Source organism: Rhamphochromis longiceps, linkage group LG7 (genome assembly GCF_057381845.1).
Source record: "Rhamphochromis longiceps isolate RC_006_pf linkage group LG7, R_longiceps_female_GT1.1, whole genome shotgun sequence".
Taxonomy (NCBI): domain Eukaryota; kingdom Metazoa; phylum Chordata; class Actinopteri; order Cichliformes; family Cichlidae; genus Rhamphochromis; species Rhamphochromis longiceps.
The window spans coordinates 47651459-47675493 of NC_140563.1; the positions used below are offsets into that span (position 1 = coordinate 47651459).

Consider the following 24035-nt stretch of genomic DNA (forward strand, 5'->3'; position numbering starts at 1 on the left):
TCCTCCATCTATTCACTCTCCCACCCTGCATCTCACTCTCTCTGCCTTTTAGGGCTGGTTTTGTTTCCTTCCTTAATGAAGCAATGGTGGAGATTATATTCTGTTGAAACATTGATGACTGTGAAACACTTTTGGAACACGTGTACATGCGCTATATGCACACACCGCACACAGACGCAAACATAGACACAAAGGGCTTGCACGCCGCAGATGTCTCATGGCCCATTAGCCTGCGTGTTTCATTCATCTTTCAAGGCAGATTCAGGGAACAGACAATGTTAAAAAGTCTGCAGTGAAGTCAATGTCATATTTGGAAGGTATCTCAAAATTTATTGATATGTTTGTTCTTGGTCTTCGGCTTAAGACACGAGGACATGTTGCTTAAAAGGGGTTAATGATTTTTGTGCGTGTATGTGTGTGCTCGCTGTGGAGAATGTGAGAAGGAACAAGTGTATCTGACAGGACAGGTGGCTCCATTGTGTCTCTAGCCATATCTTCAATGGCCAGGGATTCGTGTGCATAAGACAGAGAGAGATGGGGTAGGCAAGGTGCAAAAATAGACTCCATATAAATCTCAGATCTAAATATGTGAAGAAACACAGAAGGAAAAAAATTATATATATCCCCAAACATCTTAGATTCCTTTGAAATCATCATGTTTATCCTGTGACAAGCCTTGTAACATGATTAAAAGTCATCCATTACTGTCAGTGACTCACTGCTATGACTTGCACAACATGAAGAATAAATGAACAGAGGCAAAGTAAGGAGAAGAAAGGATAAAGTGATAAGCTTTACTTCCAGTTTCCTCTTTGGCTTTTATGAAAGTGCATTTCATTCTAAAAATACCTCCTATATACCCTCTATCTCACCAGAGCTTATATTGGAGGTAATGGGGTCTTGATTTTATCTCTAGGCTACAGTGGACCATTTAGAAATGGAAGGTGAACAAGTCAAAATGTATAAAGAGTAGCATTAATTGTTGCATGCTCAAAAAAGTACAGTCTTTCAGTTTTAAGGTTTTACATATCAGGACATAAATCATCTTTAGTAGGTCTAAACTTGGGTGTATACAACCTTCAGGGAACTACAAAACATGATTTATTATACAGTGTCAATATTTATTCAGCAGACACGAAGCCAAAATGCAGAAGCCATGTGTGAGAAATTAAATAAGTCCTGTGATTCAGTATGTTTTGAATCGCCTTTAGCACCAGTAACTTGAAGTAATTGTTTTCATGTAATTTCATGATTCTTTCACATTGTTCTGAAAGGATTTTGGCCCGCCCTTCTTTACAGCGTCGCTTCAGTTCATTGAATGTTTACAGGTATTCATTTACACACAGCTCTCTTAGCTCTCTTCAGTCCTACCACAACATTTCGATAAGGTTGAGGTCTGGATTTTGATTGGATCATTGATTCTTTTCCTTTTCATTCATTCTTTTTCGGCTAGTGTGCTCTGGATCATTGGCCTGTTGCATGACCCAATTTGAGCCTCATTGCTTCACACACATAACACACTTTGGTATACAGAGTAGTTTATGCTCAACTCACTGACTGCAAGGTGCCCAGATCCCGTGGCTGCAAAACAAAGCCAAGTTTCATACCCAGGTGGTATGAGGTGTTGTCATTGATATGCTGCGTTGGAGGGCGCTAAACACTAACATCTTCACTTTGGTCTCATATGTGCAGAGGACATTGTTCCAGAAGTCTTGTAGCTTACTTGATGCATCTTTGCAAACCTAAGCTGTGTCACGACTTTCTTTTTAGAGGGAAGGTGCTTTCTCTTAGCAGCCGTTCCAAACAGGCGATACTTGTTCAGTCTTTTTCTAATCATGCTGTCATGGAGTTTGACATTTACCATGCTAACTGGGGGCTGTAGAGTCTGAGATGTAGCTCTTTTTTTTCTTCAATTTCTCCGAGCAGTGTAATCTGACCTTGGGGTGAATTTCCTGAGACGTCTTGGGAATAATGGCTACTGTCTCGAATGATTTCTACTTATTATGAACTTCAAATTGCTTGGAAATGATCATATAACCCTTCCCAGATTGATGATTAGCAATAGTTCCTTCTCTATAAATCGTTGTGTTAATACACGCCTGAATGCTTCAAATAGGCAAAGTGCCAAAGCATCAGCCTTTACTGAAGCGCTTGCAGTGAACTTGCTGATGATCAATTAATCAAGTGCATTTGATTAACAGCACCTGGCTGCTAATTACCCTGTTAATTCCCAAAGAAGCAGTAAGACTCTCTTTAATTTTCAACACTGCTTCTGCGTATTTTGTATTAGTTTTTGTTTCATATTCAGATTATTTTTTATTATGTCATGATATGTAAAAACGCTAAAATTAAAAGAGCGGTTATTTTCTTTTTAAAATAACTGTAGAGGCCAGGCACATCATCCACTAAGAAACAAAAAACAATAATGGCTGATTTATGTACTTAGTATCCATATTCTTATCTTATCTTCTGCACAAGGGCAGCAATGGAAGCCGTTAATGTTAAAACATTTTGGGATTTTGTTTATGTTTGGTGCTGAATGAAAGAGCACCTTTTTCTGTAAATATGGGCCAAAAGTTTAGACAAAAATACAACCAGGCCAATTGTTTCCGCAGAAACTAATTTGAGCTGTGTAAGTACACAAACGTCTTGTGAAATATCATGAGAACTGCCTGAGAGGAGGCAATATTATCTCCAGTTAGAGCACTGCATCTTGTGACTGCAGCTTAGTTTAACTTGGCCAGTACAATGAGGCCCTTCACAAGACTTGATGGAGACTTAAACAAGTTAAAAGTGATTCTGTAAACTTGGAGATCTGGGATTTAACAGGTAGATTTTATTTTTGGTACTTTTTCTTGGACCACTGTCATTGTCCTATGGTAAATTATTCTATCTTGGGTCAAGGGCCCCTCTGTATAAAGTCTTCTGGTTTCAGGAAGGTGTCTCTGAACCATATTTAGTGGTGAACACCTAACACATGTTAGGTGTTCCTGATAAGAAGAACAGAAAACAGAATTAAAATGCAGCATCAACACATCCCACTAAAAAGTTTCAACTTTGTAAATGTTTCCTATACTCAGACTGATATGTTCAGCATCACCGACTACTCTGTGACCTTTTTATAAAATGTAATCTGTAAATGTAATCTCATTAGTTTCTGCAAGAGGTTTGGTTTGTTTTCTATTCCACTGCCTCGAGGGCACAGTACCAGTTTAATTTGACTGAGTCACTGCAGCAAGCTCGAGTGTAGTGCAGCAGCCAGCAGCACTGGTGAACTGAATAGTAGTATATCACAATATGAACTCACTTGCACTAATATTACAGTATAGTGTCTGGCATTTTATCATTTGATGCAATGTTGGGGACAAAAATTACCAGTGAAGTTGTTTTGTATGTCTCTTTTCATACCTTGGAAGCCCCAGAGGAGTATCTGAGATTTCCTTTGCTTTACCTTGGTCCACGGTGTGCTCTCTCTCATGACATGGTTGTAAGCATTCCAGATGTGGGATGCGTTCCTCCGTCTCCTCCAGGTGGCGCAGCCAGGTCATGATAGTCTCTATGCAAGAATTTGCAGGAGCATTATTGCTTTAAATGGCACTGTGATCATCCCAAAAGACACTGTTTTGTCTTGTCTCGTCCTGCCAGTATAACTCAACATCATTATAGGAGTATTTCAAACCAAACTGAATGAAAGTGTTAAGTGGGTTTATCCAAACAGCCTGAGGCTGACTATTCATTCTCTGTGTCTTTCTTTTTGTCTTTTCCTCTCTTTCCAGATGTTGGAGCCTAAGGTGGATGCCCCTTCATGTGAACTGGGTGGAGTAGGAGGAGATCGAGGAGGTGTATGCCTCCATCTGCCGACACGTAGCTCAGAAGGGGAGGAAAGCAGCCTGTATCCCTCCAGTCCCTCTGAGCCCCCAACGCTGGGTAGTCCTCACCCCTCAGAGCCACTCACCCCTCTGGATGAGGTCTACATGCCCCTTAGAAGTCTGGTGGGATCTGACGAGGGACTTAAGGTACCTCCAACACCACCGCCTTCCACTGAGGGTGAGGATTCCAAGAGCATAGAGGGGCATGAGATGGAACTCTGGAAGGACAGGAAGGATGAGGAGAACAAGCCAGAGGAAGAGGAGGATGAAGAGGAAGAGGAGGCCGGCAGAAAGAGTGTTGGGAGCGAAGGCTGCGAGAAAGAAGATGAAGGAGACGAGGAAGGAGAGAGGAACGAGGAGGAGGTGAACTTAAACCTGGTGGTGTCAAACACAGATGAGGACAATGTCTCAGAGCCGCCTGACACCAACGCTCCCCCTTCCTCCTCCTCATCTTCGTTTGTTATCCCGGAGCTCCGCCTTGACCGCTCCTTTAGCGCCGATGCCCTTTCTTCACCCAACACTGACGAAGAAGAGTACGATGAAGATGAAGACGAGGAGTCTGAAGAAGAAGATGATGAAGACGACAGCGACGATGCCTACCTGCAACGCAGTGACAGCAAGCGCCGAAGCATGGTAGAGGGTGCCACGTGTGAGAAACACGGAGGAGGGGGGCTGAGTGTGCAAAATTCCCTCCGCAGGCGCACACACAGCGAGGGCAGCCTCCTGCAGGACCCCCGCACACCTTGCTTCACTTCTGACAACGCCATCAACTGCCTAGAAACTGGAGGGGGATCCCACAAGGGCGGCTGGACACTCCCGTCACCTAAAACCTTGAAGAAAGAGCTGACCAAGAATGGAGGCTCCATGCATCAGCTGTGTATGCTATTTTCTGGGAGGAAGGTAAGCAACGTCACTGTGAAATACCAGTGAGGCACAGAGAGAACAGGTCACGAAGTACAAGCAACAAGAAACACACACAAACAAGCACTGCGATATTGACCAGTGGTGTTTCAGCTACTCCTCCTGAATAGCCCAGTTACTTTCCAGTGGTTTTAGTGAAAAGGGTGACATCAAGTGGTAAAGCAGAGCAAATGCATGCTCTACCTGGTGTTATAATTACATCAGCTTGTAATTAACACTTATAATTATTCACAGATTGCTCACATTTACATACAAAACACTTTAATGCTGATTGTTAAATTTTCATAAATTTCAAATGACTGTCTCATTGGCTCTCTAATGTTGTTATGTAAAAATCTGTAAAAGATCCAAGAATACTGTGAAATTATAGCATTATCTATAATAGCAGTGTGTTTCCCACATCTCATACCAATCTGTGTAAGTTTTAAGAGTCAAGAATTGTAGAAAATTGTAAAGGTAACAAACAAAAATAGAATAGTGCAATAATGAAATAATTTATGGGCTCCTATTTGAGAAGGATTTCTGCAGTTTGAGATTAAGTGCCGGTAAATGTTGTTTCACTTGTCCAGCAGAGGGTAGCATGCATCGTATTGTCTTGCCTTATGCAGCTCACACTCAGTAACAGAAACAGTTGTGCTTTTTCTCACTTTGCTCATGCCAGTGTTGAGTAGTGCTAACTGAGAAATTATTCTGTCTCATGTTCCTGTTCACTATGAAGTAATAGGTTTTTTATTTGTCCTTAGAATTATCACACTGACGGTGCACACGGACGATTAATCATCTGTGCCACCGTTTCTTCCAAAACTATTTATAGTGCTGGTCTGCACACCTGTACACATGTTTCAGAAGAAATAGTTTGGAAAAAATGAGAAAGAAAGAAAAGAAGGATCAGAAAAATGTATTAAATGGAAGGAAAATAAGTCAGTGATAGCAGAACTCAGTAGGCTCTAACAGAGCTGATTAAGTGCTTGCTTTATCAAAAATACTTCTCCTCTTTATCTGCCTCTCCCTCCACAAGTCTGTCAGCACACTCGGCAGCCTTAAATGGCAAGGTGTGTACACTGCGCAGGGAAGGAATGCAGCAGACGGAGCTGCAGGCTATTGGTCTTGGCAGATTCAAGGGTAATTTTACTACCTCTTGCCGTCATGGATACAGTTCCTTTGAGGCTTTTGTTTCCATTATTTAAAATGACATCTTCAGGCACAGTGTGTGTGTGTGTGTGTGTGTGTGTGTGTGTGTGTGTGTGTGTGTGTGTGTGTGTGTGTGTGTGTGTGTTTTAGTTAAAGCTATCTCTATTTGGTTTGCAGTGTTATGCTGTTACAGTAGGATGAAATCAGAACCACTTATCAGAACCATTTAGCCACACGTGGTGGGGACTTTAATTAATTTAGAATCATTAACCTTGACATTGTTTTTGGAGGTAAAACAAAGAAACAAACAGAAACAGTGTATACAATGTTGTCTGATCGTGTTTGTTTTAAACTTGCAGTGAAACCTTAGCTTCACTGATTACATTGTTTTATTACTATTTGAATATTTGACGTGCCACATCAGTTATCATACACTATAAGATACTTTGCACACAACTCAGTGCGCTGCAGGTTGGTGTGTGCGCGTTAGAAAGTGTGACAGACGTGTCTGGCCTTTAACAAGCACCAGGCGTCCTCCTGTCTTTCTTTCCGTTCTGCACCTTTTCTTCTCACTTGATGTTTTTAGTGGCCTATCATCAGTGCAAAGAGAGCCAGGGACGGACAGAGAGCAGGTCAAGAAAAATAATGTCAGTTTGTTTGACTGTGAGATTTTTCTTGCTTACTGCTTCAGTGAAACGGTAAGCAAGGACCGGACCGGTGAAAAATTTGAATATACTTTTGTCTGTTTCTTTTTAATCCTCGCATTTTTGCCTCTCGACTTTTCAACTGTTCATGTTTTATCCATGCAATGAACCTGATCTAGCTCAACTGTTTATAAATGTAAAAGTTCTTTGGTGTCTTTTCACATTCCAGTAGTTCCTGTGGTATTTTATGGTATTACATAAACTTTATAAGGCATTTCAATCAAAGACAACAGAAAGCAAAATTATAGCAATAAACATTTTAAAAAGTTTAAACCAGTAATACTTAAATTTGTGTCTTAACCAAGTAGCCAGTAGTAGTGCTCTTTCAAGGTGCTTGGTGCTTGTTTTATGTCACCGCACGAACAAAATACTTTATGAGACAGAAAGTCAAATTTGATTTCAAATAATTGTTAGTCATCTATGTAAAATAATTTTATTTATTTTTTTTACCATGAATGTGGTAAACAATATTTTTAATTAGTTTTTTTAAAGTTTAATTTAAAAAAGCTAAAATTGTTCTATGTAAACAACCAAAACAAATGGAAACCAGAGATGATCAAATTATCCTTTTTTTTTTACAATAGTTTTTACAGAAGGAGCTAAAACCAATAAATTGTATTTCCAGTGAGGTCATTACATTGACTCTCCTCTCGCTGCACAGACACCCACCCCCTCGCAGATGTCGCTGACATGTGAGGATCTAACCCAAGCAACCCAAAGAAAGAAAGAAAAAATCTGTTTACGGGGCTTAAATGTTTGTTTGGATTTTGAATAAATATCGCCTCTCTTTACAGATGTTGGGTGGGGAAACTATTTCAGTGTGTTTACTGAATGTGTGTGATGCTTACATTCTTGCGTTGACATAAGGATGGCCCCAGGCAGATAGTATAAAATGAACACTGATGAAAACAAATTAGTATGTATTTAACATTTAACATCGGTGTAGTTTGGCATGATGTTATGGACACCTCTGACAGTCGTAAAAATGGTCTCAGCGTACTTCCAGCCCAATCACTGAGGCCGACTTGCAGTTTTCTCTCATGCAAGGCAGTTTCTGTAGCTGTCCAGCATTATATAACATTAACTCCCCCCCCCTCTTACTTTTACATGAAATAATAAAAACAGTTGTTTAACATTATTTAGCATTATTTAAAGAGAGAAAAAAACATATTGTTGGCTTGAACATAACTTAAAAATTCAGTACGTATGCAGATGTTTTCCAGTAATGTTTGTGCACTGTGCACATAATCAGGCCGTCCAGTTCTGTTGTGTTGGCTCCCGCACAACTAATTTAATGTTATAAAAATATATATATTTTTATAACTAATGTCTAAAATATAATTGGGAGAGTAAAGCATATGTATTATGTTAAACAGGTTGAACGCTAGAAAAACACTCATTGAGTAGAAAAGATAGTTAGGGTTAAGCACACATTAAAGAGGTTAAAACAATAGAACACACAGCTGTGTGTTTGGAGTGACGTACCTTCAGAGAAAAGATTGGCTTCTGTTTTTCTCGCCTTTACATAATACTTTCTGTGCTGTAATAATAAGCAAGAAAAACATTTACAGGAACTTAAATATTCTATTTTAGGGTGACACAGAAAAATATGAGTAAAGCCCCAGCAATTTTCCACTAGAAAAACTATTCTATTAATCCTTGTCTCTCATTATTCCTCAGGCCCTAAGTTGCATATTTGTTAATTTTAGCTCAAAGGTTATAGGACTCCATATCAAGATTTTTGTGTTTATCTCATATGGCTCAGCGCATGACCGGGCCTAAGAATAGGGTTGGTTGTTTGTTTTTTTTTACTGAATGAACTAAATAAGTTATTCACGGAAACTGTTTAAAAATATAATGTATTGATGAGTACCAGGCTCATCTCAAGTGTTTTGTTTCAGCATAAGACAAAACAGGCGCCACAGGTAATTTGCCAGGTGCCAAGGCGCACATCACAATCGGCACGTATCGTCTGTGAGCACTACGACCCACTGAACACAGATGGCGTTGTGGACAAAAGCGTGGGTTTTCTTGATTTTGTTGTACAGTAGTTGGCCTGGATGGGACAAAAGGCCACAGTTCAAATGCACGCAGGGCACAGCCAGTCCACTGCAATGCTAAATGAGTAACATGTAAATATTTACTGAGACTGAGCAAACTTTCAGAGCAGTCAACACAGCATCCTGTCACCTCCTACTTATTGACAAAAAAAATGTGAATGAACTGAATGCAATGTTTTTTTTAGGTTGTGCTGTGTTACTCCACAGTTTACAGCAAACTTTAATGGTGGAGAGTCCATAATGTAAATGTAATGTGAGTGTCCATGTACGTTTCCAATAAAGGGAAAAAGGAGTTATGTAAGTCTGAACAGGACTTTTTCTTTTTTTTTTTAAATTTGGGAACAATTTATTATCTCTTGTTGTGAAATCAGGGACATCTCCCTTTGTCTTTCGGTGAAGTCTTCTGTGCTGTCTGGAAAGTTCCAGAGAGATGTTATGTCATTCTCCCCTATCCCTGTCTCTGTATGTTTGATTGTTCATTTGTTTTTTAAATTTTGACTTAAGCAGGAAGAGGAATGCACAGTTGGGGAGAAAGTAACCGCACATACCCACAAACCCGAGGTGGCACATATATACGTCTAAGTCTATATACATATTTCTGCATCAAACAATCCCTTAGTCACTCTGTATGCAAACAGAGAGCTTTATTTCATTCTTTCTTATTCTTTTTTAATGATTCATCTTCACTCCCAGCCATATTGTAGCTACATTACAGAACAACACACAGCCAAGAGGTCCTCTTGCATTCTCCTTCAATTTTTCCACATAACAGTTTCCATTCGTTTTATTTACAACATTGGCCTGAACTGTTTTGGCATATCACGAGAAGTTATGGCACTTGTAAATCACACACACACATGCACCCACACACAGTGCCAGTGGTTTTCCTACGGCGCACTGTTTTAATGCTGTGATTTTCATGGAGTCACTTTCTCAACTGACTTTTAACATCTTATAAAGCAAGAAACCATGTGGTAACTTAATTGCCTAATGAAGAATAAAATATTCAGGTTGAAGCTGCAGGTCCCATACAAAATGTCTCTATCCACACCAGCAGATAAAGTGCTTTGGAGAGATGAAAATTAAGTTTATGTTGTCGTGCAGAGTCCATTAGCCCAGATAATATAATGCTATCTACTTATCCAAGTTAGCCTGCCTAAAATGACTTCACATCTGCAAGCCACTTTGCAAACCACTTTCCCTTCAGCACTGGCTTTTCATGCTTAGTGAATGAGGCATGCAGTGTTCTGTGCTGGCATCTCAAAAGAGCTGACAGATATTAATAATTGTAGATTACTGACATATGATTAAATGTTGTAATATGTAAAAATGTATCTGTCTAACATAATCCTCTCTAAAAGCACAGTATAGATAAACTTGATTAAACTTGTGCTAGGCCAGCTTAGAGCATCCAGAACCAAACATGTATGCTGTGGATGTTTCAGTGCTGAGTAGAGGCTTTCCTGTTGCAATGTGCATTTTAACTAAGTTAAACTAAGTTCAGTAGAAGTTCATAATATTCTTATTGGCTTTGAGAATGATGTTATTGCTTACATCCACTCCTTAAACGTTTGTTAGAAGCTGTTTCTCGTAGCTCTACGAACACCATTTTAACATGTGGAGAAATTCCAGGCTTGATAAGTGTACTTTAACTAATTCATACAAAAGTAAAGTAGTAGAATACAGACACATAAAAAGTGTGTCTGATTTAAAAATGTAATCTTTGTTAAAGATCTCAACGTTCATACTCCAGTGCTACTACTTAACCACTCATTCATGGAGTTGTGCATTTTTACAAAACCCCCACAACAAAGGCTAGCTAATCCTGAGTAATTATGCTTGCATTATCCTTGTTTATTTGTTATCAGTTGTTTGCCTGTTTGTGACTGTGCCTGAATTTTAATGGGGTTCGTGAATAGTTACTCTTCTGAACTGTGCATGAAGGAGTGCTCTACACATGTCAATACCAATGACTGTAGAGGACCCTGTCTCAGTAATTGTAACAGACTGCCTGACACCTGCTTCCAGTACCAACACTTAACAAAGTTAGTGACTTTCTACAGTATGAAGAACCAACACGGGAGACCTAACAGACCTAACTGACTGAGAGCTAGGAAATCACTGGAGAGTATTGTTTCAGTTGTCATCAGCTTGATGACTAATACAATATCGCGTTATCACTTGCATCTCAGGAATATGCAAGACTTTGAGCAGTATACAGGAATGACCATCAGCATTTGCTCAGTGACCTATAAACTAATTACTGCGCAGTGTTTGATGATGCTTTTCTTTCGTCAGACACGTTGCCCTGATGTCAGAGCACTTACTAGAAGAGCTCAGTTCAGCAGACCCGCACTGTCTCCTATAGTGTATTCTCTTTGGTCAGTAAATGTTGGGACTTTGGATGCTATCACTGGCATTCTCCTGACATTCAGATGACTCAAGACAAGACAGACTCCAGAAGGCCTCCTGTTTCATAGTTGTGTCCTCTGTGTGTTTGAACTGAGGTGTTTACAGCGCTCGTTGCCATAGAAGTGTTTTGGGTGAGTCAGCCAAAAAATACTGCTATGGCAAAATATTTAGATAAATAAATGTTTATAGATGGTTCCATAAGTAACCCGTGTACAGCTGTTGTTATTAATGATACCTGTGGCCTTTAACGGAACTGTTGTTCACATATGTGTGCGTCACCCACCAGTTTTGCACAGTGAAGCTTACGGGACATTGCTCTAGTTGGTACTGTTTGTCTTATTAAAATAATTATGAGCTTCAGAAAAAAAAGCTCTGAACGTATACATCTAATCTCAGCATTTAAAGTAATGTAGTGAAGTTTTTTTTTTTAATTAATCAAATTCACTTAAAAAGAGCAATTTTCTCCATCTCCTGTTTTTGTCTCCAAATGCATTTGGCTCAGTGAAACAATACAAATGGTTAAACATACCAAAACTAAATCAGATCCTTCTTCCACCTAGCAATGTTTGGCCGACTGGGTATTTAATAAAATATTTAATAAAACAAATATTCCTCTATATTTAATAGCTTGCTTGCATGTTGGCATATATTCTACTATCCTGCAGAGCATCATCTGCAGCACACTGCTCCTCTTTTAACCACACATTCAAATCTCTAAAGAGGCAAAGGAGGCAACTCTAACTATGTTATATTTATTGAGATCAATAGTAGACTTTCTGAGTTTGAGAGTTAATGAATATGTGAAAATGACTTGGCTCCTTAAAGTGTTTTGCAGCATCATGGACCGTATTCAATATGCAGTAAATGACGATCAGGTTCATTATAAAGTGTATGACTGATCGTTTTGCTCTTTTGTGGCTTTTCCTCTCTATTAGTGCATCACAGCAGAGGCACCATCAGTTGCAAAGCCAACAAACCCTGCACATAATTTATTTGAAGATTCCCTTTAGAACTGCATGATGACAGCAGCCCTGTTGCATAGCTGTAAAAAGTGATAAGAAGCTGGATAACTCATCTGTGTAAGGAATTCTGATGCCAATGATGTCCAGGAATACATCTAGGCTTTTTTTCTTTTGGGGGGGGGGTGAATTTGGTTCATTTCTCATTTATTTGGTTAGGTTTGTACTCTAAAGCATATTTATTTAGTGGCTTAATAAGAGGTTGTAGTGGAAAGAATTAGATTATAGCCCCACTTAACAGGCAGTGTCATCTGTGTTGAAGTGCTGAAAGGAAAACTCACTTTCTCGCTGTGTTGTTGTTCATGCTGTAGATCGTTCTGAAATGAAGCAGTAAGAATCAGAGGGGGTAGGGTGCATTTTTATATCCCCACTGGGGATATTAAAAAAAATTAGCAGGGGGGAGATATGTAGACCAGAGAGAGGGGAAATCCTCCTCTACCCTCTATCATACCCTATGTTGTAAACTGACTGAGAGACCAGCATATATACCTTGTAGCTGGGTATAAATATAATAGCAACAAAACAGATTTTGGCCACCAGTGCAGGACACGTGTAACTTCTTTCTGTCCTTTAGCTAACTTTGGTTTTTCTTTTAGCTAGTGCTGTGAAGCGCAAACATCAGTTATACATATTTCATTTTGCTGGATAAAAACCAACAAATCATTGGAAAATAGCAAGCTAAGTTGCCATATCAGCCTCAGAAATTTGGATGAATTAGCTGATCTTATCCACTCAAGACAGTATTTTGCCTAGATAGCTTGTAGATTAGCTGGCAAGCTAGCATTAGCTAGCATTAGTCTCAAGACAGTGTGCTCAGTGGTGATTTTCATCCTCCATCTCTCTATGAGCTCAGTTGAATTTTGGCCGCAATATCAGTCACATTCACATTTTGCTGGATGATCTCCACTCAGTAAAATACTTCCAAATACTTCAAAATTTTCATCTAAGTCCTTTGCAAATTATTTCACAGATTATAAATGGCAAATCATTCAGTACATGAAACTTGCTGTGTAGTGCTAACAGACTGTACTCTGTCAATACTCTTCAAGGTCGCTATTATTGCAGTTGGTAATACTGTTAATACCAAATCTGAGCATTCATCTGCACAGTCGGTTGTCTTGGATAGACTTTGAATGAACTGTGTGTTCTGACTGAAGTAAAAGAGGGACATACATGGAGACAGACGTACATGTGCAATTTGTGCTATCAGCACATAAATCTGCCTTGCTTTGCATTGTAGAAGCATGTAAGTGTGTCCCAGCACGCACAGAAACAGGACAAAGTCGTACACTCTGTTGTACTCCCTGGGCAGCAGAAGTCAGGGAGAACAATGCTGGTGGGAGGATAGGAACACACATGCTGTCCTCACAGGATGGGAACAGAGTCAATGGAGCAATCAGCCCTGAAGGGTAAAGACAGGAAAATCACAGTTCACTCTTTGCTTGTTCATTATGGAATAAAAGATGTAATTTAGCTAATGAATAATCTTTTTATTCCTAACCCTTTTATGTATTTTCCATGGAGTTCTTTTGCTTGCTATTTTCTGTTATGACTACAATAATCTGTTGAATGCCTCACATTTAATCGTGCAGCAGTGGTACTAATTAACGTAAAGTTGACTCAGCTTGGACACAGTATAAATAATGTTTATCCTTTTTTTTTTTAACGTAAAGTACATTTAGTTTGCTATAGAGAGAGAACAATTATTAATTTCACAAAATGTATTAAATACACTGCTATAGCTTTTGTTTATTTTTAGTTGATAAAACCTTTTTTTTTACAAAGCCAACCATTTCTTTTAGTCCAGATTGGAGAATGACATTTGTCTTTAGCAGGCATTTTATAGCTTTAAAACAGCCGACGCACAAGAAGCACTGATGTTCTACTTTTGCTTTCAGTTTTCTTTTTTGTGGACAGGTTACTTTTTAAGGGACTATTTGCACAGAAAATAATAATAAATAATAAATAAAAATAAAACATACTTTTTTAAAGCTGCTGATTTTCAGAACACATCAAAGTAAAAGAGTTTGGACATGGCGACTTAAAAATGACTGGGAGCAGATGCTTTAAGTTCTCAGTCACTCTACACATTGAGACCAATGGTAATGCCAGATATTCCATGACTGTTGTGTGTTGTTTACTTCCCTTGGGACGGAGGAAGCATGACATTTACACAAATGGATGTGTGACCCACATCATTCCCCTGCTTCTGTGTTTGGAATCTCATTTGCAGCATTCCTTCCTTCCCTCTTGAATGCCATACGTCTCTTCCTGACCTGCTACTTTCCTAGTAATCACTTTAGTTGGTGGCAACCAGCCCTTCTGCTTGGCTGTGATAAAAATACAAAATGCTAATAACAGATTCAAGGCAGCACCTGCTACTCACAGCACTAACACTCTTGCTCTATGTGTTACCACTCTGACCTCAGGACCGTAATGATCAACGAGACTGACCACTCGTTGATGACTGGTGATGCAACATAAAGCCAATAGGACAGTGTTATCTGGCTCCCTCATATTGATGTGGAAACATTATACTGAAACTAAAGGCAAAGAATTTATTTGCACCAAGACAGTGGTAATTATTTAGGATTTAAATAACCTCCCTTTATCAGGGATGTAACGTTCTAGTTATAAAAAGTGCAGCTTATCTGTGCAAACGCACTTTAGTATGATCTGAACAGTCTGTATTGCTGAGGACTGTAACTGCTATATTGAATCCTAGCTGTGAAGCTTTAGTAGCAGTAGTAATAAAGATGTCAGGATGTTCATCAAACATGGAACATGAAAAAAAGTCATCAGACTGAACAAGGTCAGCATGATGACTTTTTAGTTTTCCTTGCTTTGGCTATTAAAGTAATTACAAGAGAAGCTGAGATTTTATGAGACACGTTGTTCATTAGATATCCTGAAATAATATGTTGAAAAATCTAGATGGACGAATGTGGATTTTATCTGCAGCTGCAGTAGCCTTGAAGGCTAAAGGCTTATTATTTTACAAAATATACACTTCAGTAAAGACACAGTTTTGTAGTTTTGCCTCTGTATACCACCACAGTGGGTTTTTAAGACTTTCAACTTTACGTCAATGGACTTAACAAAAACAATGCTTTAAGTATTTAGGAATTATAGACCATTTTAAACATACATTCAGAGGGTTAAAGTTATTTGGACAAACTAACATAATTTTAAATATAAGGATTTTTTTAAATACTTGGATGAAAAGCCTTTCGAGTCAATGACTGCTAGGCCATTACTGCAGCCCCCTTTAGTTGCTGCTTGCTTGTAGGTCTGAATTCTCAATTCAATTTTGTAATTAATAATTGAATTGTTGACTGACTTTAGCGTTGAACAATATCCCATTACTCTGACCTGAGAAGCTCTTTGGTTACTGTATATATACATATATATCTTATATACTTATTTAAAATTAGCTCAGTATGTGTTTGTTTTTTTGACATCTTCCTAATGTAGCTGCTTCTGATTAGGAATCAGTGACCTACTTTTTCAGTCTGTGTATAACAGCCAGTTTTGGGGAGAACTCTGTAGCTGCAGCCATTTAGAATTACATGCAGAAAGGTCATCTGCTGGTCAGAAAATGTCTTAGTAACCTGACATCTTGTCAGAGCAGTTCAAAAGAGTGACGTTGTCCTAGCATTGTTCATTAACATACCATGACATGGGAAGTACTAATGCAGGAAAGCAGCCATCTCCGGAGAGGTGCTGAATAACAGGAGGCAGGGAAGAATCAGATCAAGCATTCAATATACCCAGACATCCTCACACACACACACACAAGCACAAGCACACACTCAGACAATGCACCTATTGTAACCACTTTCATAATGTAGTTAGAGTAGGAATGAGTCAGTATCCTGGCTGCTGGTCACTGAGTTTGTTCAGAGATATTTCTGATAATTGTAGTTGTCCCATTGTACTGTTTGGGTGCGTGTGTGTTAGAGTGTATGTTACCGTTCGGTTACACCAACAACTGTACACATTCTGACCGATGAATGCAGATAAACATCATGCAGCCACTGGGAAGACCACAAGATTATTTCCTATCATTTATAAAGGAAGCTGGAAAAACAATAACTGAAGCAGTTATATAATAACGCATAAAGAATTATAGAGGCATCTAAAAATGTTTTCTCAGAGCTTTTAATACAAAGCCATAAAAGAACTGTGGAAAGAAAATGTCATACCAAAAGAAGCACTGAAAGCATCGTGTGTATGAATATGAATAATTGTTTACAATATTCTCCCTATCTTGTTTTTCTCTTCAGACACAGGTCACCCAATCAAACTTAACTATATAAATGGTTTAACATGCCAGAATTAAAGACTCCATCTTTTTTAGCACTATGTTGTCAGTTGTAACATTTAACTTTAGTGTTTAATCTGAAATGATCTCTATTTTCCTTATGCTCTGAATTCAGTTCATTTCTCTTTTATTTAGTTTAGGGTAGTTTTCACTCTGAAAAGGCAGTGGATGTTCACGTAATGAAACGTTGACACGGAACACGATCTGAATCATCCCTCTATACAATGTCATCTCTGTTGTCACTTTGAGTTCTTCCACTTAAACACTTTTCAACAATTTTTGCAGAAACAACAAAAATACACCTTCAACAGCGATAATTGTTTTGGAGCATAACCAGTTGTCTTTTATTATACCTTAAGTCTAATGCAGCGTCTAATCACTGATTTCCTTTCCAGAGATGAAAAAAAAAGTAAAATAAAATTGAACACGTACGATTACCTTATAATATCTTTTCGCCAAATAGCCTGTGTTGCACATGAAGGAATGATAAAAACAGTCTAACAGCAGTGCCAGAGCACATTCCAAATGATTATTTTAATCAAAGCGTGTTCATTATAATTTTTGACCTCTAATTATCAAGTATGATTTCTTTAATTGAATTTAGATTAGTTTTAGATTATTTGTTTTCAGTGTGTGTTGATATTACACTACAATTACTGAGAAAACCTACGAGAGATAATTAAAAAAAATAATTACGATTCGGAGTGATAAAATGCGGTCATCTGCCTCAAATTAAGCAAAGCTAATTGTCGAGTAGTACTTTCCTGTGGAGGTCCTGGAGTTAGAAAATACATCTTTACGCAAAGTAGGGACCTTTATGTGAAACTATCTTCAATACATGTTTTTTTTATATACTTGCATGAATATAACTGTGCGTCACTCGTTCTATTTTGAAAAGTAATAATAGGCCATTTGCATAACAGGCTTTCATAACCCAGGAAAATCACCAGACACAGGCTGCTTGTTTGATGATTATCTTGGCCATTTTTCTTGCCCTTGAAAGTATCTGCACAGATTTATGCCAGAGACTTGGAAAAAACATAGGTGACTAGAGACAAAAAACAGCAAACTCTGCTCTCTCCAAGGACCACTGAAGGAACAATGGATTGTTTATATCAGCCAGAAAATACAACAGTATACAAAGGGAAAAAGGCAAAAGCTCACATTTAACAAAGAAACAGGAGACCAAAAACCAATTTTATCCAGTTGCATGAACTACATAAACCGTTTTTCCAGTTTTCCAGTTCCCTGAAGCAAGCGTTTTGCTTGCCAGATGAGGAAGGCTAATGAATGAATGAATTTGTAATATAAAGAAGCATGCTGTAATTTTGCATTTTGCAGCTCACGCTATTGATGTCTGACCCTTTCCTTTTGTCTGCTTTGTGCTCATTGCTACGTTATCACAGTGAAATCAAAAACAGCTTATAGAGTGATTTTAGGTGAGGGCTTGAAGATAGAAATACATTCTGAGCTTTATGTTATATTCATTGCATGATTGCATTTTGGTGTTCAGATAACAACTTTTGAATGCACAAGTAGGATTATACCAATAAAAGTCAACCCAGATTGAAAACTGTGCAGACTGGTCTGAAATCAGGCAGGCAGTCATGTGAAAAAAAGTCCTCTTTTTTCTGAATTCTGTGGCTTTCGTGTGCTTAAAAATAACACTTTAATCTTCAGGGAATCTTTTTGTTGTTGCTGTTATAGCCTAAAGCCTACACCAGCCCAGCTATCTAAACCGTTAATATTTTAGTATCGGTAAAACTGTGTTTACTTATCAAAGCTGGCTCGCATCAGAGCTTCTGGAAAACCAGGTTCAGAGCAGGGCAGTGATGCAAGGTTTTAACAGCATCATTAGATCACTGTGAATGGGGTATGCCACATAAACACTGCCACACAATGCCAGGAAGCGGGGCTCTGACACGCAGCACCAATCTAATGCTTTACTAGTTGGAGTGGATTGCTCAGACACTGGCTTGTGAGTTTGTGGTCAAACAGACAAAGAAACAGGGGGCTGAAATGGATGGAAGCAGTCTGAAGGAGGCCTGATGACGAAAAGGCAGCAGGGCATGAAAAGCCAAAAAGTAGTTTGAATACACAAAGAGCAAAATACATTTATTCACCTCTACGGTTTTAGGTTGGGGGCGGATTTGGAGTCTGACCTGAGTCTGGGTCAGGAATCCTTCTGAGCTGTGTTCATAATATTGTTCTTACAGTGTGTTTGTCGGTGGTGTGGAGTTAAAGAATGAACAATTTATTGAACTGAAGGCAAATAGTTTGTGTCCTATCCCAGTGTGGCACACACATATTCTCCTTTGATGTTTACTGAACAGACATGCCACGAGCATGGGTGTCTTTTTATAAACATTTGAAACTTTATGTAGAACTCTCCAGAACACGTTTGCCTATGTTATTCACACATGCATACATATATAAGTACACACAATGGCCTCCAAAGGCACATGTGTCACGAAGTCTGTTAAACTTTGTATCTACACAGCTGTCCCGCAATCCGTAACAGCGTGCCAACATGTGCATCCCGTGCGTCAGGGGGCTATGTCGCCGTGTGGTCTTTGGCTAATGCTGTGTTTTCTTGCTGTCTTCAGTTAAGTTTGTTCTCACAGAGACTCGTGCACCAAGGCTAATTTTAGAAAAGCCTCATACTTTTGTTATCCTCTACTGACCATTGCCAGGCACACAGTTGTGTGTACATGTGTGTGTGTACCGTGTGCGGGCGTGAAGCTGGGTTTTCGCTATCAGAAGGAACAAAGAGGAAAAGGAGCAAAACAGAAGAAAAGTAGAACTAATACCTAAGAATACATTTTTAATGCTTTTATATTATATTTTTTACTACTCAAAACTAAATTCTTTGTATTAACAGTGCTATACAGTTTGCTGAAACTCAAGTTTTGAGGCTCTTTGGGAGTTACACATAAAGTCAGATGGTGTTTGGTGCTAATATTCCACAGGTTTGCAAGTAGCTTATATCAACAAACTGTAATAATATTTTTCACTGGACGACAGGACCATGGCCTCATAAAAAATATTTCCGTTTCATTTATTTAAAACATAGGTGTCATAAACGTCCCTGTTGCTCTGACGCTGTTTCCTATGAAAGGCTTATATTCAGGTAGACAAGTGGTAATTTGTTGAAACCCATAATGACTTCCTCTTATGTAGAGTTTAATCAGTGTGTTCCTGTAGATTGCACCCTCACCCTCATGAATAGAAATTAAGTGGAAGGTAGAAGGGCATTTTTATCCTGTGTGAAATTATGGTGTTGCAACTGAAGACACTCCTCCCTTTTGACTAACTTTCCACTGACATCACAGAGCCATATTTCTTGATTTGCAGTGCTGCTGTTGGGTGTAGACAGGAGGTTTGGCACTCCGTGTGTGTGTTTGTGTGTGTGTGTGTGTGTAGAGGGGAGGTAAGAGGTGAAAAATACTTATCATTTTCAGGTGTCAGAATATATTTTATTTTATGATCTATCTGTGCTCATGGCCTTTTTTCCCTGTTTGAGCTTGGATGCCATCCACATTAATGTTTAAGGCAGACTACCTCTCCAGATATGTTCAGCAGCAGGTGCTAATTAATTTAAAGGGTTGGCATGTATTTGGATGAAACATCCAGATTGTAGCAAAAGCTCACATATACACCCCTCTGCACTCATTTAGGTGAAACAGTAGTCTAGTTAAACATCACCTGGCATGAGGACAAGTTTCTTTGAAGAGGGCAAAGTCTTTTTCCAGTTGTGTCCTGTACTTTCAGGGGGAAGCATCATTGATGGCTCTGTGGAGACTGGGGCTGCCCTGTTGTTCTCTTACTCTGAGATTAATGATTAGATTCTGGTTTCTCCCATGAACCTCAGTGACATAGTCTCTTTCCAGACTAAATAAATAAATACATAATACATGGACTATGTTTGTAGTTTGATTCTGTTGTGTAAGTTTTGCTTATCACAGAGTAAACATCACGGGTGTTTACTGGTATTAGATGTTGAATGACATTGAACAAAATGGACATGAAGTAACAATCAAGACAGACACTGACTAAGTGTCAGTTTAATATGTAAAAACATGTTTGCGTGATGTTGAAATCGATCAGTGCCCCAGTCTACATAACCAAATACAATATTCTTATTTTGCCCATAAAATGAAGCCTTAAACAGACGCACATCACAATTTTGTCTGTGCTCTTGGATTGTGCTTATTTTTAGATATCTCCTACAACATATTCTCACTCACCTTTCACATTCGACTATGACTTTAATCTGAATGCTTGGAGTGCATCACTCTGCACTGCACACAGTGACAACCTTAATCTTTGTTAAAGGAAGGAGTTATTAAAAGAGTGTAGGAGACATGTTCCATCTGTAACTGGAGCTTTGAGGAGACAAATCCACTCACAGGTACTAAAGGTGATTTAAAAAAAAGCTATGCAATCTGTAGTATCAAATCTGCTCTGAGGGAAGGAGGCACTGACACGTTGTGCTCACTCACATCAGCTTCAGCAGTTTCTGCGTTGTCCTGCTGAAAGCTGAGGTTGTCAGAATAAGCTACCAGCTAGAAAAATGATGTACAAACGCAGTTAAGTTAAATTGAGCGTATTTCTCCGCCTTTTTTTGGCAGTGTTTAGAGTTGTCAGTCACTTCAGTAGATCAATAGATTATTCCACTTTGAGCAGAAACAATAATGCAAAAGCACGACAGGATATAGTTTGGCAGCTGGTATATGTAGGGTGGTTCAGTGTGGAAGGATGCATAAAGCAGGAAGTGTTTGCCCTTGAGACTATGCATTATTGTTAAATACAATAATAACGGTACAAGCACAATGTAGCCATTCTAGCTGTATGCACGCAACTGGACAGACAGTTTGAAACTAATCATTTAATAACACTACCACCAGTATGTTTCTGTCATACCACCGAGGAACCCAACTGGTTTATTACATTTTTAACCTTTAAGTAACCTTGACAGAAGTGTTTACGGATATGGAAAGCTATTTCGTTTAAATTGCAACTTTGATTTAGCACAGGCTTGAAGGAGACAAAAAAATGTGTAGCTTCCTTGATTGATAGGAAACAGCTGCTGTGGTAGGCTTGAGGTCTGACAGCTTATAAGGGCTCAAAAGAATTCATGGTAGGAAAAGAAAAAATACAAATGGTATGTCTTTAGTTTTGTTGCTGCATTTCTAGAAGAATTTCTTTATTTCACCAAAGTAAAAGCTTCACAAGACCTTTAAGAACTGTGGCACTGCCAACATTTGTAAAGAAAAAACAAAGGAAAAGAGAAAAAAGCCCTCACTCTCAAGGTTGAAACGCAAGCTGGGGGTCTTCAAAGATAGAAAACACACGCCATCTGTTACCAGCTGGCCAGTATCTAGCTCGGATGTGTATTGCTGTAATACAATGGCTCATTATTTAGAGCCTCACTCACACATACAATGGGGGCAGTTTCAGACCATCAGATTAGTGGAGATTGACCCCTTCTCCACCCTGAAGCAACTTCCCTTTTCCCTTAACCAATCAAAATGGTGGGTTGGCAGAATGTGTCATGTGAAACCCGGAGTCTTGGCTCAACACTTCAAACCTAGGGCACAGTTGGAGGCCAACAGAAACAACAGCTGTAGTCTTTTACACTCTCCCACTCTCACAGATTTCCTTACTTTGTTATGCCCAGACAAACACCAAGTGTACCCGTGAGATACAGGCACACACCTCAGAGAGCACTGTGGGATTTACAATGTGGACTGCTGCTATGGAATAACCATTTTGGAGGCTGGCTGTATGTGTTACCTGGACTAGCCTTGCTTTTGATAAGGACACTCCACGGACTTACTTGCTTCCTAGCCAATTGGGTAGTCATAGCCAATTGGAGGTAGTCAGAGCTTGCTACAGTCTTTGCAGGAGCCTGCAGGGCCCTCTTTCTGTGTGGAGGGTGGATGATGCAGTGTGTCCTCTCCTTCCTCTTCCCTCAGTTGAGTGCCGGATCCCCCTGTAGCTGCGAGGTCGGCCCCGGAGGAACCAAGAAGAAGAAATCCAAGAACCTGTGAGTATTCAAATCATATATGGATATGTCTATCGTGTTCCATTTATTTTGTCCCTTTGTGTGTTTGCTCATTTAGGAATTTGTAAGGATTTTCTTATCAATTACCCTGGTGCAACATTAAGACAATACACGAAAAACAGAGCATTGCTATTTAGATTTTAAATGCAGACTTTATTTGTGTATGAGAAGGAGAAGCGATTTGAGTGGTAATTAAATGACATGACAACACAGATCTGACAATTATATTAAATTCAGAGTTTCCACTTGGATGTGTCAAAAGAAATGTCCAATCAATAGTAGCTCTAAAGCTTACCCAGTACTCAAAGTTGGTAGGATGCAGTGGACATTTTGGTACATAATCAAGATTAAAGGCTTGAGCCAACCTTTATTTCTTTATATTTTTCTTCCAAGGAGCCAGACCTTCTTGTTATTTTTTAAAATAATCTTGAGCATTAGTTCTTCAGGCTTTCTGAAGGTCTTTTGAGGTTTTTCCTTAGATGTCGGCTGCATTTTCACTCACCTTCAGTCCAGTCCTTTCAATAACGTGACATATTTTCAGAGGAATGTTTTTCTGTTTATTAAACCACCTAATGTTGACTTATGAACGATCAGGATAAACAAGGCACCTAATTCAAGGGATGAACCAGTGTTGCATCTACTCACAAAAGACATCTTTAGAAAGAACCAAAGTAACCTGTTGCAAAGACACTTGAATTGTTTCCAATTCTTTAGTTGAAGTTATAGAAAATGCCAAAGACTGACAGGCATAAATTCATATTTTTTCAGCAACAAGGTGATTTTCAAATAGCTACTAGCCAAAATCTTGGCATATCTTAGCATTAAAGCCTCATCAGAACTCATCAGAAGTTGGCCATCAAGAAGCCATTCTTAAGGAAGCAAAACAGGGAGAAAAGGCTGCCAACTTTTAAGAACTGGGCTGAAAAATCAGTGACAATAGGTTTTATGGAATGATGAACCCACATTGATCATTTTTAATTCAAATTGTCATCATTGTATACAAAGGAGGTCAGGAGAGTAGGTGTCTAAAGCCATCTGGGAAACACGGTGGAAGCTCTGTCATGGTTTGGTTTGGGGCTGCATTTCACCCAGTGGTGCTGGAGATCTTGTCAAAACTGATGGAATAATGAATCCACAAAAGGAAAGTCAGATTTTTATCTGCCATGCAATACCTTATGGAAAAAATTTGGATGCCAACAGCTTAGTTTTTCAGCATGGAAATCATCTCAAACGTATTGCTAATGGAGTAAAAATGTACCTGGAAAAAACAGATATGAGTCATGGATTGGTCTCCCCAGAGCCCAGACTTCAACATTACTGAAGCAGTGTGGGATAATCTTGTGAGAGAATTGAACCAAAGGCAGCCAACATACAAAGAAGAGCTTTGAATGTTTTTGAAGAAGCCTGGAGAACTTTTCCTAAAGACTGCTTAAAGAAATGACAAGAAAGCTTGCAGAAGAGTTTATGCTACGTTGAAGAATAATTGAGCTCAAGCTCAGTAGAATTGTATAACTCTGTTTTTACCTAA

The 24035-nt window shown here is 38.9% G+C and overlaps 1 protein-coding gene across 5 annotated transcripts in view; it reads left to right on the forward strand.

Annotated features, from left to right (window-relative positions):
- rgs3a (regulator of G protein signaling 3a) overlaps positions 1-24035 on the forward strand; it is a 155563-nt gene that overhangs the window by 116962 nt on the left and 14566 nt on the right. For all 5 annotated transcript variants that reach the window (XM_085413984.1, XM_085413987.1, XM_085413988.1 and 2 more), the window contains 2 exons: positions 3777-4769; positions 22419-22489. In XM_085413984.1, coding sequence (XP_085270110.1) covers positions 3777-4769; positions 22419-22489 — 1064 coding nt within the window. The remainder of the gene's footprint in view (positions 1-3776; positions 4770-22418; positions 22490-24035) is intronic.